Source organism: Pseudophryne corroboree, chromosome 1, assembly GCF_028390025.1.
Source record: "Pseudophryne corroboree isolate aPseCor3 chromosome 1, aPseCor3.hap2, whole genome shotgun sequence".
Classification (NCBI taxonomy): Eukaryota; Metazoa; Chordata; class Amphibia; order Anura; family Myobatrachidae; genus Pseudophryne; species Pseudophryne corroboree.
The window spans coordinates 803,692,101-803,709,581 of NC_086444.1; the positions used below are offsets into that span (position 1 = coordinate 803,692,101).

Below are 17,481 nucleotides of genomic sequence, written 5' to 3' on the forward strand. Positions count from 1 at the left end.
CTGCAGATAATTGTACAGTGTATAGCTGCAACTAAGCAGAAATTAATCGGTCTGTCCAGCATGACAAATCTTTCAGCATGCCCAAAATTTGCAATATTTGCTGCTTTGAGCCGACAGATGTTACTCCCCATCGATCTGTAATTGGCCTATCTTATGGAGAGTTACATCTCAAGGTGTATGGCCAGCAATAGACTTACCCGATAAAGTTGACAATTTCCAATCTTAAATGAATAATACTGTGCTAACTGAATATTTAATAACGTTTTCAAAGGTTAACACTGAGAAGCATAATGGTACCAACTTATACTTCTTATCATTAATGGCACCAAACAAGGTATCTGCTTAACAAAACAGACAAATCTACTTCTGACAAACCATTATTTCAACAAACCTTCAGACTTTAACATACAATAATGAAGTGATGACTTACCACCTTGACAAAAGAAATCAAATCCTAGTCATTCAGAATAATTAGGGGGCTACATATATATTGCAAAACAGATCTTTTTTTTTTCATTGACGTTAAAACAAAAACATTCTCATGTAAAAATGCAATAGTCTTGTTCTACTTACCATTTTTTGTGGCACTGATGCATAGTTAGGGAAACCGAGAACATCCTTCAAAAAGACAGTATCACAATTTCTCCCAACCCAGAGGAAAAATGACTGAAACAAAAAAGAATATTTTTTCAAATAAGTTGCTTACAGGCATTCAAGAAAATTACTTATTTTGTAAAGGAATTTGAATCAAGTTGGCCTCCAAACCTGATTGAAGCAAAGATAAAAATTAAGCAACACAGAAAATTTCAGATCTAAGCTACTAGCGAGTACATCAGGAGAAGTATGTCTTCCAAACCCTGTATTATGCTCAAGCAAAGGTCAGCTTTCGCGCACAGAGCATAGTACCGATGACAGAGTCCGAAAAAGTCTCTGGTCCTTTAGAGGGTTGTCTCAACAGCCACCCCGTTAAAGCCAGATGCTCTAGATCCTGCTGGAGTCACAGTCCTTGGGAGAGAGGGTCTGGCCAGAGTGGAAGTCGCCACAGAGCCTCGTTTAACTTGTGTACCACCCGGGGCAAAGGGTATATTGGTAGGAAGATGTACATCAACGGAAAAGTCCAAGGAACTGAGAGGGCATACATATGGAATGCCCTTGGGTCCTCCATCCTGGAGCTGCAGTGGGCAAGCTTACAGTTGAGGCAAGAGGCCATCAGGTCTATGACTGGGTAACCCCAATGATATACCAGTTGACTGAAAATCTCCTGGTGAAGAGACCACTCTCTCGGATGGACATCCTGACTGAAAATCTCCTGGTGAAGAGACCACTCTCTGAGTTGGACATCCTGATCACTGAAATAATCTGCTTCCTAGCTGTCCACACCCGGGAGGTAAACCAGTGACAGGGAAGGAAGAAACTGTTCCGCCCACCGCAAGATCCTGGAGACTCCGAGTGCTGCCTTAATGATTTATGTAGGCGACGACAGTCACGTTGTCGGAGCGGATGTTGACCTGAAGGACCTGAAGAAGAGGCTTTGCCTGAGAGTGTGCCTTGCAGATAGTCAAAAGCTCCAAATTGTTTATTGGAAGGTGAGATTCTATGTCCGAAGAGTGACCCTGAAAGGTTGCAACCTGAATGACGACCCTCGGCCCTGTAGGCTGGCATCCGTGGTAAGAAACACCCACTGACTGATCAGGAATTGGCCATTTGTTGAAGTGAGACACCTGAAGCCACCAAAAGAGGGGGTGACTCGAGAGTGAAACTGGACGAACTTCAACATGTCAAAAGAGGAAAACATCCACGCATGTATGACTCTTTCTTCCTCAAGATACAAGGAAATGTTTTTAAACATACTTCACAAAACGTATCTATCACCGCATAGAAGATTTCTAATTGGTCTTTCCTCATCGAATGCTTGCTGGAAATGTCGGGAATCTCAGGCTGATCTTTTCCACTGCCATTGGCAATGTCCTCTTATTAGGAGTTTCTGGGTCAAAGTCCATAAATATGTCACTGACCATCTAGTGAATTACTTATCCTTGACGCCAGAATGGGCACTCTTTGGCATTTTTCCTAAGAATCAAAATATATCAAAAGGTAGCAAAAAGCTGCTCTAGCAGTAGGTGCTGCTGCTTGTAAAACCATACTGCAAGTATGGATTCACCTGGAGCCTCCCTCAATCCCGCTATTCAAAGCAAAGTTGTTCTACTTATTCAGAATGGAATGGGTGGGAGTAATACTGGAAAAAGACAAAAAAGTCAAAAAAATTCTACCCCTATAAGGTCACAAATAATTCTACTGAGTAATACTTTGTGGTATATGACCAGGACACTGGGAGGTGATCCACCAGTTACCTTGTAAAGCTTATTCCAACACAGTCTTGGGGGAAATGGGGAGACAGGCGCAGACAACCCTTTTTCTTCATTAATTTTGGTATTGTATGTACTTTTATAATTTTGGTGTGTTTTTAGAGAATGAGAGCTCCTCGTACCCAAAGATATTCCTATTCAGCGAAGCTGGAGCTATTTGTAATGATGAATGGGACTTATAGTCTCCTTGGACAACACAAGAACCTGAACCTTATTTTATGTATGAAAATCTTGATGTTTAATGATACATTTTGTACACACTTTTCTTTACAGTTTGTGCAATGAGAATTGTATAACATGTTTCAATAAAAATATGTTTAAAAAGAAAAAAAAAAAAGGGGAAAACATCTTTTCCAAAGCGATCGCATTGATGTACCAATACTATCCGAGGGCTGACCAGGGACATGATCAACGCCTGTAGTGAGGGAATCATGGCCTGGGGAAGAGAAACCATCTGAAGACAAGTGTCCAAGAGGGCTCCCAGGTGCTGAGTCGGAGCCCAGCTGGATTTGCGCCAGTTGATTAGCCATCGAAGTTGTCAAAGTAAACGAATCGTCAGGGAGAGATGGTCCTGCAGAGTGACCTCCAACTAGGCTGCCAAGAGGAGATCATCCAGATATGGTGTAATGCAGACCCCCTGAAGTCGCAGGGCTGCCCGCCATCAGACATCACTTTTGTAAATAGCCGAGGGGCTATGTATAATCCGAAAGGTAAGGCCTGAAACTGGTAGTGGTCCGAAAGGGCTGCAAACAGAAGGAACCTCTGATGCTCCAAGAGTATTGGCACATGTAGGTCTTTGACATTCAGGGATGCGAGGAAATCTCCGGGCACCAGGGACTGCACAATGTACTGAAGAGATTCCATTTTGAATCTGGGCACCTGGATACACGTTGAGGGATTATAAATTGAGGATTTTATAAATTATAAATTGAGGGCAAATATAAACTGCAAACACAGTAAGAGTGTGCCAGAAGTGCAACACCGATGATGGCTTCATGCATGGTGGGAAGCCTCTTACTGTAACCCTGGCGTCCAGCTGTGGCCACAGCTTCCCCTGCATTAGTTGCGGTGCCAGCTAAGCAGCTGCCTGCGGTGACAGCTTTGAGCCCACCACCGCTGGGTGAGAAGATCGGGCTGGCTTTGTGAGCACTGCACGCGGCAGCTCCATCTCCTGCCCCATGTAAAAATAAGTAAAAAAAAAAAAAATAGACATAGCTGCAGAGCAGCTCAAAAAAATGTGCCCAGCACTCACAGCACTAAAAAAAAAACTGCCTGGCCTGTGCAGGGGGTGGGGTATCCAGAGAAGGAGCGTGGGTTGCCCTATAAATTAACGTTTTAGTGCCCAGTGATTCCAGCACAACTATACCCCATCGTCTACTCTGGTGTCCCCCATGGCTGAGGGAAAAATAATTCTAGGCACAATCTCCATTAAATAATGGAGAACAAATGGTATATGTATGAGATAATTTTTCACATGTTATAGCAACAATAGATTTTTTTTTTCGCAATCTCAATTTATATTAAGCAGCAAAGAAAGACACACAAAAAAAGTATCAATCACATACAGTAGATGCATAGAAACCATTAATTATATTATGGATATGAGCAAAAAGCAAACATAGAATAGAATGTAACACACATACCTCTAATTGTTAGTGCATCTTAAGAAACAACAGAAAATCTCTACAAAATCGTAGAGGTAATCAAACAAGTGAATATATGAAAATTGGATTCCGAAGAAACAAGAAGAAAAAAGGAAGGAGAAGAATGAAAAGGGTCGTCATCGTGGCTTTAAGATGCCGTAGGAGAGTCAGCTGTCATGTACAGTAGGTTTTATAAACCTGAGATTCCTTAAAGGCGAATCAACTTGACCAGGTAGCAATAAATCTAGAGGCGTCAATTTGTAGGGGTGTGGCAAATTGCTTCATGACTATGTCAACATCGACTTTACGTAGCCAGCGAGAGATAGGAGATTGTAAGGTGGACTTCCAGTAGCATGGTATAGTGGCCCTAGCTGCATTCACCAAATGCCAGAGCAAAGAGCTTTGTATTGGGATAGAGGAATGTCCATCAGGCTAAGGAGCCAAAATTCGGGGGTGTCAGGGACCGGGTATGCAGTAATTTGACGTGTGAACTTGTGTACCTGTTGCCAGAAGCCAGTCAGCCTATGGCAATGCCACCAAATGTGGATGGGGGTACCCAGCGACTTCTCACAGCGCCAGCAGAAGGCAGACACAAACGGAAACATCTGGTGAAGGCGCCCAGGGAACAATCATAGAATTTAAATAATTCATTATTATGTAATGATTTTATGTAAAGTAAGAGTTAAATCCTAAAACGCATTTAGTTTGTCAAATTCTATATAAAATAGTGTTACGGTCACTTAAAAAAAAAAAAAAAAGTTTTACTTGAACATGCCAAATGCCATGCACCTTTTTAACCTGTTTAGCTGTTTACTACAACAGTTAACATCTTGAGTAAACCATATAGGATGCAGATTTTTTTTTTTTTGCTTTACCTCCTTAGCAGGTATTTAGGGGCAGATTTAACGACGAGGGATTTTCTTGTTATCACTCGTTATGAATGCTGAATGGTGCTCCAACCATGTTTTTGAAAAATGATAGGAGCTGACTGGCAGGAGCACCAATTAACACTTCTTAACGAGTGATAACAAAAATCTCTATCTTTGTTAAATCTGTTCCTTGATATTAAACTTTAGTATACTTTTCTAAAAAAAAAAAAAATGGAATAAAAGTACTGAAAAATGTATTAAATAAAATGTTTTTTTTTTTTTTAAATAGAAGTAATAGCTCACTATTATGTGTGCAAGTAAGACTCCAGGCACATTTGTGTGTGCGCGTGTGTGTGTGTATATACACACACACACACACACACACACACACACACACACACACACACACACACACAGTATATACAAATAAAACAAAAAATACTGTACATACTGAACCGGCATCCATGAGAAAAGCGCCGTCTCTCTCAAGTTTCTCTGCAGACAAGTGCTGAAGTGGGGGCTGTGGGACAACTAGGTCGTTGACAAGAATAGCACCCTTTAAGACAAGAAAAACAGTAATAAATAATATTTTTGAATTTAAATCCCTTTTGAATGCAAAACAGGGTCAAAAGAGCTATGTGTCTAGGCCCTGAAGGCTGGACATCAAGAACAAATAACTTCACAACTAACTCATCTTCCTCCAAAAGCCGCCAGTTTTGTTTATTTCTCGTGTCTGCTTTGGCAGAGAGGCAGCTTGCCAATAATAACTATAAAGATGCCAATTCAATTCAACATGATGGCCACTCTGTAATAGCACATCATGACCATAAACTATGCAAGTTTGCACCCCAACTGTACAGGCTGCTACATGCACAGCCACAGCACATCACTTTGAATTGAACTGGCCCGTAAGAATGAACATAGAAGCAAGAACAGTATTCAACATCTAATGCATGGTGACAAGACTAGAGCAGCCCACCTGAAAACTGGGTGGGGTAGTGAATCAAAGAAAACGCAAAAACCTTTCAGAGACTATGGGGGTCATTCCGAGTTGATCGCTCGCTAGCTATTTTTTGCATTGCTGCGAACAGATAGTCGCCGCTTATAGGGGAGTGTATTTTTGCTTTGCAAGCGTACGATCGCATGTGCAGCCGTGCACTACAAATAAGTTTTGTGCAGTTTCTGAGTAGCTTAGAACTTACTCAGCCGCTGCGATCACTTCAGCCTGTCAGGTCCCGGAATTGATGTCAGACACCCGCCCTGCAAAAGCTTGGAAACGCCTGCATTTTTCCAAACACTCCCAGAAAACGGTCAGTTGACACCCACAAACGCCTTCTTCCTGCCAATCTCCTTGTGATCAACTTTGCGAACAGATTCTTTGTTAAATCCATCGCTCAGCAACGATCCGCTTTGCACCCATACGACACGCCTGCGCAGTTCCGACCTGATCGCAGCGAAAAATCCTAGCGTGCGATCAGGTCGGAATGACCACCCAAAATTCCAAGAGTACTAGGGTATGCTTACAACCTACACACAGAAGACCATAACTTTAAAGGAAAAATTAGCCATTAAAAGCACACTTACTAATAATGAACGGACCTCCCCAGTGTAAAGGTGCATACAAACGGTGCAATGTAACTATATAGTCAAAATCATAAGGAAAGTTAGTGCAAGTCACACCGTGTGTACACAGCTTGCGATATCGATGCGCGGGCCCGCGGGATCGCTCAATTCAATCTCGACTATCTAGTTCATAGTATACCATAGTCAAAATCGTACATAGCCAAAATCGCACTGTGTGTATAGACAATATCGGTGCTTCTGAGCTCTGGGGGAGTTCAAGGCAAATCGCATAGACAATATCTCACCGTGTGTATGCACCTTTACAGCCAACCTGACCATGCCTGATCCAGTAACAGGATTTTTGGAACTTACCATTAAATCTTTTTCATCCCATGGGACATTGGAGTAACATAGTAACATAGTTTCTGAGGTTGAAAAAAGACAATTTGTCCATCGAGTTTAACCTATATGTGGTCCCCTACGCTGTATTATTTTTTTAATACTAAATTTGTCTGTTGCTAATGTCAGCCGTTGTGTTTATTCCTTGTTCTTCTTTTTTAATGACCTTAGTGTGTGACTACACACCATAACTCTGTATATCCTTGTCCATCAGGAATTTATCTAGCCCATTCTTAAAGGTGTTGACCTAGTCCGCCATTACTACTCTCTCAGGCAGGGAATTCCAAACATGTATTGTCCATAATGTGAAAAAACCTTTTTCAGCACTTTGTGTGAAATCTCCTCTCCTCTAACCTAAGCGGGTGTCCACGTGTCCTCTGTATTGATCTGACCAAAAACAGATCCCCCGCAAACTCTGTGTATTGTCCCCTTATATATTTGTAAATGTTGATCATGTCCCCTCTTAGGGGTATATTCAATTGGTGTCGAATCCCGCAGTGGATTCGTCAGTTTTCCGATTCAACAGCATTCGATTGTCAATACCCTCCTTCCCGGGCACTGAATTCGACATATTCAATTTGAAATGGATTCGACATGCCTCCGGTCGGACAGTGACCCATGCTCGGATTGTGGGTGGCCGGGATTCGACTTCATGAAAATCAGAATCTGGTCAGAAAAAGGCTCCATTATTGTAGTCCGTGTAAAAAAATACGACACATATGTTAGAAACGCAGATTGCCTAAAAAAACTATTCCACAAGACAGCTGACTGTGTAATGGCTGCTCTTCTCCCTGAAGTCTCAAGCAAAGGAATTGCTTTGGTGAAGTGTAACCTGGGTAAAAATGTTGAATCATGGGTACATTCCTTCTCCCAGCCTAGTAAAGAAAAAAATATTCGGGAAAAAACCCGAAATATAATAATGTGGCGCATAAAAACAAAAACAAATGATATAATTACTTAAAATATAAATAGATATGCTAGTAGAAATAAAAAAACGTAAAAAAAATTTAAACATTTAAAATTTCTTGTCAGCTCACGACAGAAAAACTTGTCGCAATGAAATTGTTGAAAGTCACGTCAAAAACCACTGATACCGATTTGGCAATCTTCAATTGAATATACTTTTGTCGAAAAGCCGGGTTTTTAACATTACAGACACTCTACTGTCGAAAAGTCAAAAGTCGAAACGGATCCAACAGGTTTTTTGACGAAAAGTGGCGTATTGAATTGTCGAATGCAATTAGACAGGTTTTCTTTGTCGAAAAAGCCCCGATTTCCAACAAAATAAGGGATACGACACCAATTGAATTTACCCCTTAGTCTCCTCTTCTCCAATGTAAACATGCCTAGCCTTGCAAGCCTTTCCTAGTATTCCAGCGTCTCCATCCTCTTAATTAGTTTGGTCGCCCGCCTCTGAACTTTTTCTAGTTCCAGGATATCCTTTTTGTAGTATGGTGCCCACAATTGTGCACAGTATTCAAGATGTGGCCTCACTAGGGATTTATATAATGGGAGTATAACACCCTCGTCCCTTGCATTAATTCCACGCTTTATACATGCTAATACCTTGTTAGCCTTCTTTGTTGCAATCCTACTTTGGGTACTGCTGCTTAGTTTGCTGTCTATGTGAACACGTAAGTCTTTTTCCAGTACAAAATCCCCTAATTTTACCCCATTTAGTATGTAGGTGTTATTTTTGTTCTTGCTACCAAAGTGCATTACCTAACACTTGTCTGTATTGAAACTCATTCTCCATTTTGCTGCCCATGCTTCCAGTTTAACTAAGTAGTTCTGGAGAGACTCGGCATCTCCCTCCGTATTTATAACCTTACACAACTTGGTATCATCTGCAAAAATTGACACCATGCTCTCTAGATATACTGCTATATCGTTAATGAAAATGTTGAACAATAGTGGTCCAAGTACAGATCCTTGTGGCACACCACTTAGTACTTCAGTCAATTTGAAAAAAAATAAGATTTTACTTACCGGTTAATCTATTTCTCGTAGTCCGTAGAGGATGCTGGGACTCCGTAAGGACCATGGGGAATAGACTGGCTCCGCAGGAGATAGGGCACTTTAAGAAAGCTTTGGACTCTGGGTGTGCACTGGCTCCTCCCTCTATGCCCCTCCTCCAGACCTCAGTTAGGGAAACTGTGCCCAGAGGAGATGGACAGTACGAGGAAGGATTTTTGTAAATCTAAGGGCGAGATCCATACCAGCCACACCAATCACACCGTATAACTTGTGATAAACTACCCAGTTAACAGTATGAACAACAACATAGCCACGGTTCAACCGATAAACTATAACATAACCCTTATGTAAGCAATAACTATATACAAGTCTTGCAGAAGAAGTCCGCACTTGGGACGTGCGCCCAGCATCCTCTACGGACTACTAGAAATAGATTTAACGGTAAGTAAAATCTTATTTTCTCTAACGTCCTTGAGGATGCTGGGACTCCGTAAGGATCATGGGGATTATACCAAAGCTCCCAAACGGGCGGGAGAGTGCGGATGACTCTGCAGCACCGATTGAGCAAACAGGAGGTCCTCCTCAGCCAGGGTATCAAACTTAAAGAACTTAGCAAAGGTGTTAGACCCCGACCAAGTAGCTGCTCGGCACAACTGTAATGCCGAGACCCCTCGGGCAGCCGCCCAAGAAGAGCCCACTTTCCTAGTGGAATGGGCATTAACCGATTTCGGTAACGGCAATCCTGCCGTAGAATGCGCCTGCTGAATCGTGTTACAGATCCAGCGAGCAATAGTCTGCTTTGAAGCAGGAGCGCCAACCTTGTTGGCCGCATACAGAACAAACAGAGCTTCAGTCTTCCTGATTCTAGCCGTTCTGGTCACATAAATCTTCAAAGCCCTGACCACATCCAGGGACTCGGAATCCTCCAAGTCCCGTGTAGCCACAGGCACGACAATAGGTTGGTTCATATGAAAAGATGAGACCACCTTAGGCAGAAATTGAGGACGAGTCCTCAACTCTGCCCTATCCACGTGAAAAACCAAGTATGGGCTTTTATGTGATAAAGCCGCCAATTCTGAAACACGTCTAGCCGAAGCTAATGCCAACAACATGACCACTTTCCACGTGAGGTATTTCAACTCCACAGTTTTGAGTGGTTCAAACCAAGGTGACTTGAAGAAACGTAACACGACGTTAAGATCCCAAGGCGCCACCGGAGGCACAAAAGGAAGTTGAATATGCAGCACCCCCTCCACAAAAGTCTGTACTTCAGGAAGAGAGGCTTCAAACAGGAGTGACTTTGGGCCTAAAATTAGGGTCCCTAAAGGTCCAAATTTCGGCCTTATCCATTTTCTTTCAAAGAGAATTTCTCTTTGAAAGAAAATGGATAAGGCCGAAATTTGGACCTTTAGGGACCCTAATTTTAGGCCCAAAGTCACTCCTGTTTGAAGGAAGTGAAGCAGACGGCCCAAATGGAACTCCTCCGTAGGAGCAGCTCTGGCCTCACACCAAGAAACATATTTCCGCCATATACGGTGATAATGTTTTAACGTCACGCCTTTCCTAGCCTTGATCAGGGTAGGAATGACTTCCTCCGGAATTCCTTTTTCCGCTAGGATCCGGCGTTCAACCACCATGCCGTCAAACGCAGCCGCGGTAAGTGTTGGAACAGACAGGGCCCCTGCCGCAGCAGGTCCTGCCTTAGAGGAAGAGGCCACGGATCTTCTGTGAGCAACTCTTGCAGCTCCGGATACCAAGTCCTCCATGGCCAATCTGGAACAATGAGGATTGTTCTGACCCTGCTCATTCTTATTATTCTCAACACTTTGGGTATGAGAGGAAGAGGAGGAAACACAGACCGATCTGAACACCCAAGGTGTCACCAGAGCGTCTACCGCTACCGCCTGAGGGTCCCTTGACCTGGAGCAATACCACTTTAGCTTTTTGTTGAGACGGGATGCCATCATGTCGATTTGAGGCAGTCCCCATCGATCCGTGATCTGTGCGAAGACTTCTTGACGAAGTCCCCACTCTCCCGGATGCAGGTCGTGCCTGCTGAGGAAGTCCGCCTCCCAGTTGTCCACCCCCGGGATGAACACTGCTGATAGTGCGCTTACATGGCCTTCCGCCCAGCGTAGAATCCTGGTCGCTTCTGCCATGGCCACTCTGCTGCTTGTTCCGCCTTGCCGGTTTATATGAGCCACTGCCGTGACGTTGTCCGACTGAATCAGAACCGGTTTTCTCCGAAGCAATTCCTCCGCTTGACACAGGGCGTTGTATATGGCCCTCAACTCCAGGACGTTGATGTGGAGACAAGTCTCTAGGTTTGACCAGAGACCTTGGAAATTTCTTCCCAGTGTTACTGCTCCCCAGCCTCGGAGGCTTGCGTCCGTGGTCACCAGGACCCAGTCCTGAATGCCGAACCTGCGACCCTCTAGCAGGTGAGCACTGTTCAGCCACCACAGGAGAGATACCCTGGTCCTGGGAGACAGGGTGATCCTTTGATGCATTCGTAAATGGGACCCGGACCACTTGTCCAAGAGGTCCCATTGAAAGGTCCTCGCATGGAACCTGCCGAAAGGGATGGCCTCGTATGAAGCCACCATCTTCCCCAGGACCCGCGGGCAATGATGCACTGAAACCTTTTTTGGTTTTAAGAGGTTCCTGACCATGGCTATGAGCTCCTGAACCTTTTCGATCGGAAGAAAAACCTTTTTCTGGTCTGTGTCTAGAATCAGGCCCAAAAAGGTCAGACGCGTTGTAGAGACTAGCTGGGACTTCGGTATATTGAGAATCCAGCCATTTATCTGCAACATCTTCATGGACAGAGACACACTGTCCAGCAACTTCTCCCGAGATCTCGCCTTTATGAGGAGATCGTCCAAGTATGGGATAATTGTGACCCCCTGCCTGCGCAGGAGCACCATCATTTCCGCCATTACCTTGGTGAAAATCCTCGGGGCCGCGGAAAGCCCAAACGGCAACGTCTGAAATTGGTAGTGACAGTCCTCCACTGCAAATCTCAGGAACGCCTGATGAGGGGTGAATATCGGAACATGAAGGTATGCATCCTTTATGTCCAGGGACACCATCCAATCCCCCCCCCTCCAGGCTGGCGATGACCGCCCTGAGTGATTCCATCTTGAACTTGAACCTCTTCAAGTACAGGTTCAGAGATTTTAGGTTTAAAATGGGTCTTACCGAACCGTCCGGTTTCGGAACCACAAACAGGGTGGAGTAATATCCCTCTCCTTGCTGGAGATGAGGAACTGTGACAATCACCTGTTGAATATACCATTTTTGGATTGCCGCCAACACTAGCTCCCTCTCTGACGGGGAAGCTGGCACAGCCGATTTGAAAAACCGGCGAGGAGGCAAGTCTTCGAATTACAGCCTGTATCCCTGAGAAACAATCTCTAATGCCCAGGGATCCACCTGCGAGTGAACCCAGACGTGGCTGAAAAACCAAAGACGAGCCCCCACTAGATCTGCCTCCCCCCGGGAAGCCCCAGCGTCATGCGGTGGACTTTGCAGAGGCAGGGGAGGACTTTTGCTCTTGGGCACTAGCTGTGTGCAGCTTCTTTCCCCTACCTTTCCCTCTGGCAACAAAGGACGATCCCCGTACCTTTTTGTTTTTATTGGAACGAAAGGACTGCATTTGATAATGAGGTGCCTTTTTTGTATGCTGCGGGGGGACATAAGGTAAGAAATTCGACTTACCAGCCGTAGAGACAAGGTCCGAGAGGCCGTCTCCATATGCCGCTCTGAATCGGCATCTCCCGTCCACTGTCGGGTCCACAAGAGCCGCCTAGCAGAAATAGACATAGCATTTATTCTGGAGCTTAATAAACAAATGTCTCTCTGAGCATCTCTCATATACAAGGCAGCATCTCTGATATGCTCTATGGTCATTTGAATAGCATCCCTATCTAAGGTGTCAATCTCCGTAGATAAGGAATCTGCCCATGCCACAACCGCACTACAAACCCAGGCCGACGCCATAGCCGGTCTAGCAATAGTACCTGAATGAGTGTAAATGTGCTTCAAGGTAATTTCCTGCCTGCGGTCAGCAGGTTCCTTGAGGGAAGGCGTATCCTGAGAAGGCAGTGCCACCTTTTTGGACAAGCGTGTCAGCGCCTTGTCTACTTTAGGCGAAGATTCCCAGCGTATCCTATCAGTTTGTGGAAAAGGATACGCCATAAGAATCCTTTTGGGAACTTGTGGTCTCCTATCCGGAGATTCCCAAGCCTTTTCGCACAATTCACTTAGTTCAAATGAGGATGGAAAGGTGACTTCAGGCTTTTTCCCTTTATACATGTGTACCCTCGTGTCAGGGACCGGGGGTTCTTCAGTAATATGCAAAACCTCTTTAATGGCAACAATCATGTACCGAATACCTTTTGCCACCTTCGGCTGTAATTTTGCATCTTCATAGTCGACACTAGAGTCAGTATCTGTGTCGGTATCTGTGTCATTGATCTGGGATATGGTGCGCTTCTGAGACCCCAAAGGGCCTGGCGCCACAGGGACAGGCATGGACTGGCTACCTGACTGATCCCTAGCTTCTGCCTTGTCTAACCTTTTATGCAATAGATTAACATTTGCATTCAAGACATTCAGCATATCCACCCATCCCGGTGTCGGCGTTGCCGGCATGACATTCAAGCACTCCCCCTCCACATTAAGCGAGCCTTCCTCGTCAAACATGTCGACACACGCGTACCAACACACTTCACACACACAGGGAACCCTTTTCCTGAAGACAGTATCCCTGTCAAGGCCCTTTGGAGAGACAGAGAGAGAGTATGCCAGCACACATCCCAGCGCAATGATCCTGGAGACCAACACAAAATGTTTTTCCCCAGCAGCGCTGTATAATATGTTATCCGCCAATTATGTGCCCCCCCCTCGCTTTTAAACACCCCTTCACCGTCTGTAAGCAGGGGAGAGTCCGGGGAGCTTCCTCTCAGCGGTGCTGTGGAGAGGAAATGGCGCTGGTGAGTGCTGAGGGAGAAGCCCCGCCCCCTCGGCGGCGGGCTTCTGTCCCGCTCAAACTTACAAAAATATGGCGGGGGCTCTTTTATATACATGTACAGTGCCCACCCGTACATGTATATTGTCTTTTGCCAGAAGAGGTGTTTATATTGCTGCCCAGGGCACCCCCCCCTGCGCCCTGCACCCTTACAGTGACCGGAGTGTGTGAGGTGTATGGGAGCAATGACGCACAGCTGCAGTGCTGTGCGTTACCTCCGTGAAGCTGAAGGCTTCTGCCGCCTGACGACTTCTGTCTTCTGTTCTTCTAGCTCTGTGAGGAGAACGGCGGCACGGCTCCGGGGGTGGACGCCCAGTAAGAACCTGCGTTCACCCCCTCTGGAGCTAATGGTGTCCAGTAGTCGAGAAAGCAGAGCCTATCTTAGACAAGAAGGTCTGCTCCTCTCTCCTCAGTCCCTCGATGCAGGGAGCCTGTTGCCAGCAGTCCTCCCTGTGAAAAAGTAGAGAAAAAATCCAAACAAAAATGCTTTTAGGCAGAGAACTCAGGAGAGCTCTCTGCAGTGCACCCATCCTGCTCTGGGAACACTGTAAAACTGAGGTCTGGAGGAGGGGCATAGAGGGAGGAGCTAGTGCACACCCAGAGTCCAAAGCTTTCTTAAAGTGCCCTATCTCCTGCGGAGCCCGTCTATTCCCCATGGTCCTTACGGAGTCCCAGCATTCTCAAGGACGTTAGAGAAAGTTCCATTTACCACAATGCGCTGCTCCCTATTATCTAACCAATTTCTGACCAAAGTGCATATTGTGCTCCCTAGACCTAGTTCTTGTAACTTATAGATAAGTCTCATGTGCGGTACTGTGTCAAAAGCTTTAGCAAAGTCCAAAAAGATTACATCCACCTCCTTACCCTGATTAAGGTTCGCACTAACGGTTTCATAAAGGCCTAGTAAGTTTGTTTGACATGATCTAGCCTTCACAAATCCATGTTGGTTCCTATTAATAACCTTATTGGTTTCAAGAAACTTCTGTATATTATCCCTTAGAATACCATCCAGTACTTTCCCCACTATAGATGTAAGACTAACTGGTCTATAATTACCCGGTTCAGCTTTACTTCCCTTTTTGAGTATCAGCGCTACTTCCGCTATACGCCAGTCTTTGGGAACCATGCCTGATGTAAGGGAGTCAATGAAGATCAATAATAGCGGTCTTGCTAGTTCAGAGTGAAGCTCCATCTGGACCAGGTGACTTATTAATCTTAATTTTGTTTTAATCGGTCACAGACTACCTCCTCACTTAAATAAGCACTTAGCAGTGGGACATTATCTTTGTTGAGATTGTGTTAATCCCTGCATCTGGTCCTCTCTTGTGAAGACCAATGAGAAAAACTCATTTAATTTGTCCGCTATGTCATTAGCATTTTTTATTAAGACTCCCAGCTTGTCCTTTAAAGGGCCTATACTCTCCTTTTTTGATCTTTTGCTGTTGATATAGTTAAAAAAAAAATTGGGTTTGATTTGCTTTCCTTTGCTACGTGCTTTTCAGTTTCTACTTTAGTCACTCTTATTTCTTTTTTGCTTATTTTGTTACAATCCTTATAGTGCTGGAATGACTCTGCTTCCCGTCTGATTTGTATTTTGTGAATCCTCGCTTTTTTTGCACATTAGCTCCGTAATCTTTTTGTTAAGACACATTGGTTTGGAATTTTTAGTCCTTGGTTTACTGCCCATGGGAATAAATTTGCAAGTATTATTAACGAGCAGTGATTTTAATAACTTCCATTTCTCTGTAGTATTTGTTCCTTGAAACAAAATTTCCTCTGGGGTGTATCTCAGCAGGGGACTCTAATAACTACAGATGTCTTATATATGTACATAAAGCATGTAGTGATATATTACATGCTTCATGGCATCATCCCATCTGATGTGCAGCACATCAGATTTGACAAGGCAACCCAACCAATTCATCAAACTATAAATTGGGTGGGTTTGCGGGTGCACACTATACGATGGTATAGTGTGCACCTTGCTTTAGCTCGGAGGTAAAATCTACTGCTGAAGTGTGCTGAAGAGAATCTTTTTCGGCAGGCTGACCAGAGTCTGGCTTAGTGGGAGGAACAGTGAAGGGATACTACTTCCCCCAGTTCTCATCTTATATAGATGCTGCTGTAAAGGAATGGTTACCCTGAGCCTTCTATATTAGGAAATAATGTAGTCATATGCGGCAACCTCCTATGTGATCTAAAGCTCACAGCACTGGGACCAAGTCCACTCTCCGTAATGATGTTGGGGAGGACCAGTGACTCCGGCTCTGATAGAAGCAGAATACTTACCGCATTGTGCATCTGTGGCGCGATTCCAAAGCTTGTTCTGCCCGATGGCAGATCTGGCTCGGGAATACCGGGGGCAGCTACCCATGACTGAATTGAACAGGTCCCTCAGAGATGGAGGAGTACCTTGGGTAAGAAAGGGGAAACCAAAAGGGTTTCCTACAGTTCTTCCCAAAAATGTAAAAAAATTAATTAAGCAAGGCTGTGTTGCAGCCCTAAAACACACCCACCTCCAACGAACACTAAAAATAAATAAGATACCATTGGACAACGAGGGTATGGAGGGGAAAAGGCGTGAGCTGCAGAAGGTTTTTTGAAAAGTGCCCAAGGCTCCTTGAACCACCTCATATACCACAGAGTACTTCTGCTTCTGTACAATGCTGTGCCATTGAGATACGGTTTTCACAGTTTGTACCACAATCTGTCCAGAATTCAATTGTTGTCCGCCGGCAGCGACTAGATGGCGCCCAAACGGAGCTAAATCAATTGTAGCTTTGTTCGAACGTGATTGCTGCCGGCGTCTGAATTTCAGCTCGCCCCCCTCTATGGGGAGGGGTGATGGGCTGAAATGCACAAAAAGTGACCCATCTGGATGCCCAAACAGCAATTTTCGTGATTGCGCTCAGCACTTTGGTCGGGTTTAGCTGCTTTACGTGGCTATACCCGACCTTTATGGGTACGAATAGCGCAAAAAATAAAACTGAACTGCGCCCTGCGATCTCTAGTCACTTTAGATGAGAGATCAGGGGCACAAAACAATTGACTATCACCCAGTGAGTGGAGAGTTTCCTTCTGTGCAGGTGAGAAAGATAAAAGTAAAGGATCACATGCTTCCACGGATTCAGGTGGAAGGAGGTAACCACTTCAGTAAAATATTTAAACAAACTGTGTACATTGCTGTTCCACAGCTAACTGGTAGCAATAACTGGCGGGGTTACTGCTACAAAGCTATGAATCACAGGTCTGTGTTGAATACGCTTTTACACTACTACCAATTGTTTATGCTTTACATGTATGTCCATTCTACTTTTTGACTTTCCACTATCACAGATGTTGTATTTCTTCATTGGGGAGAAGGTGAGACTTGTCCCCCACAAAGCAGAACAAATGGAGCTGGAGTTTATATCCAATTTCAGTTAACTTATGGTAAGGCAGTGGGGTTGCTGGGGTGGGGGGGGAGGGGTTTGCTGGGGGAAGCTGTGGAGCAGTGCTCTTTTAAAAATCTTCTTTAATTGGCCTGACATTTCCAGTAGCAAATGCTGTATTAAAGACTATGGAAATTTCTTAAAAATGAAAGTTTGCAAGAACTGCAAATACATGGATACCCACACAAATTACAGTGATGA

At 44.5% G+C, this 17,481-nt stretch overlaps 1 protein-coding gene across 2 annotated transcripts in view; it reads right to left on the reverse strand.

Annotated features, from left to right (window-relative positions):
- Positions 1-17,481, reverse strand: part of SEC24B (SEC24 homolog B, COPII coat complex component) — a 233,204-nt gene that overhangs the window by 20,275 nt on the left and 195,448 nt on the right. For both annotated transcript variants that reach the window (XM_063918997.1, XM_063918989.1), the window contains 2 exons: positions 5,330-5,434; positions 574-666 (listed from right to left, as the gene is read on the reverse strand). In XM_063918997.1, the coding sequence (XP_063775067.1) occupies positions 574-666; positions 5,330-5,434 (198 nt within the window). The remainder of the gene's footprint in view (positions 1-573; positions 667-5,329; positions 5,435-17,481) is intronic.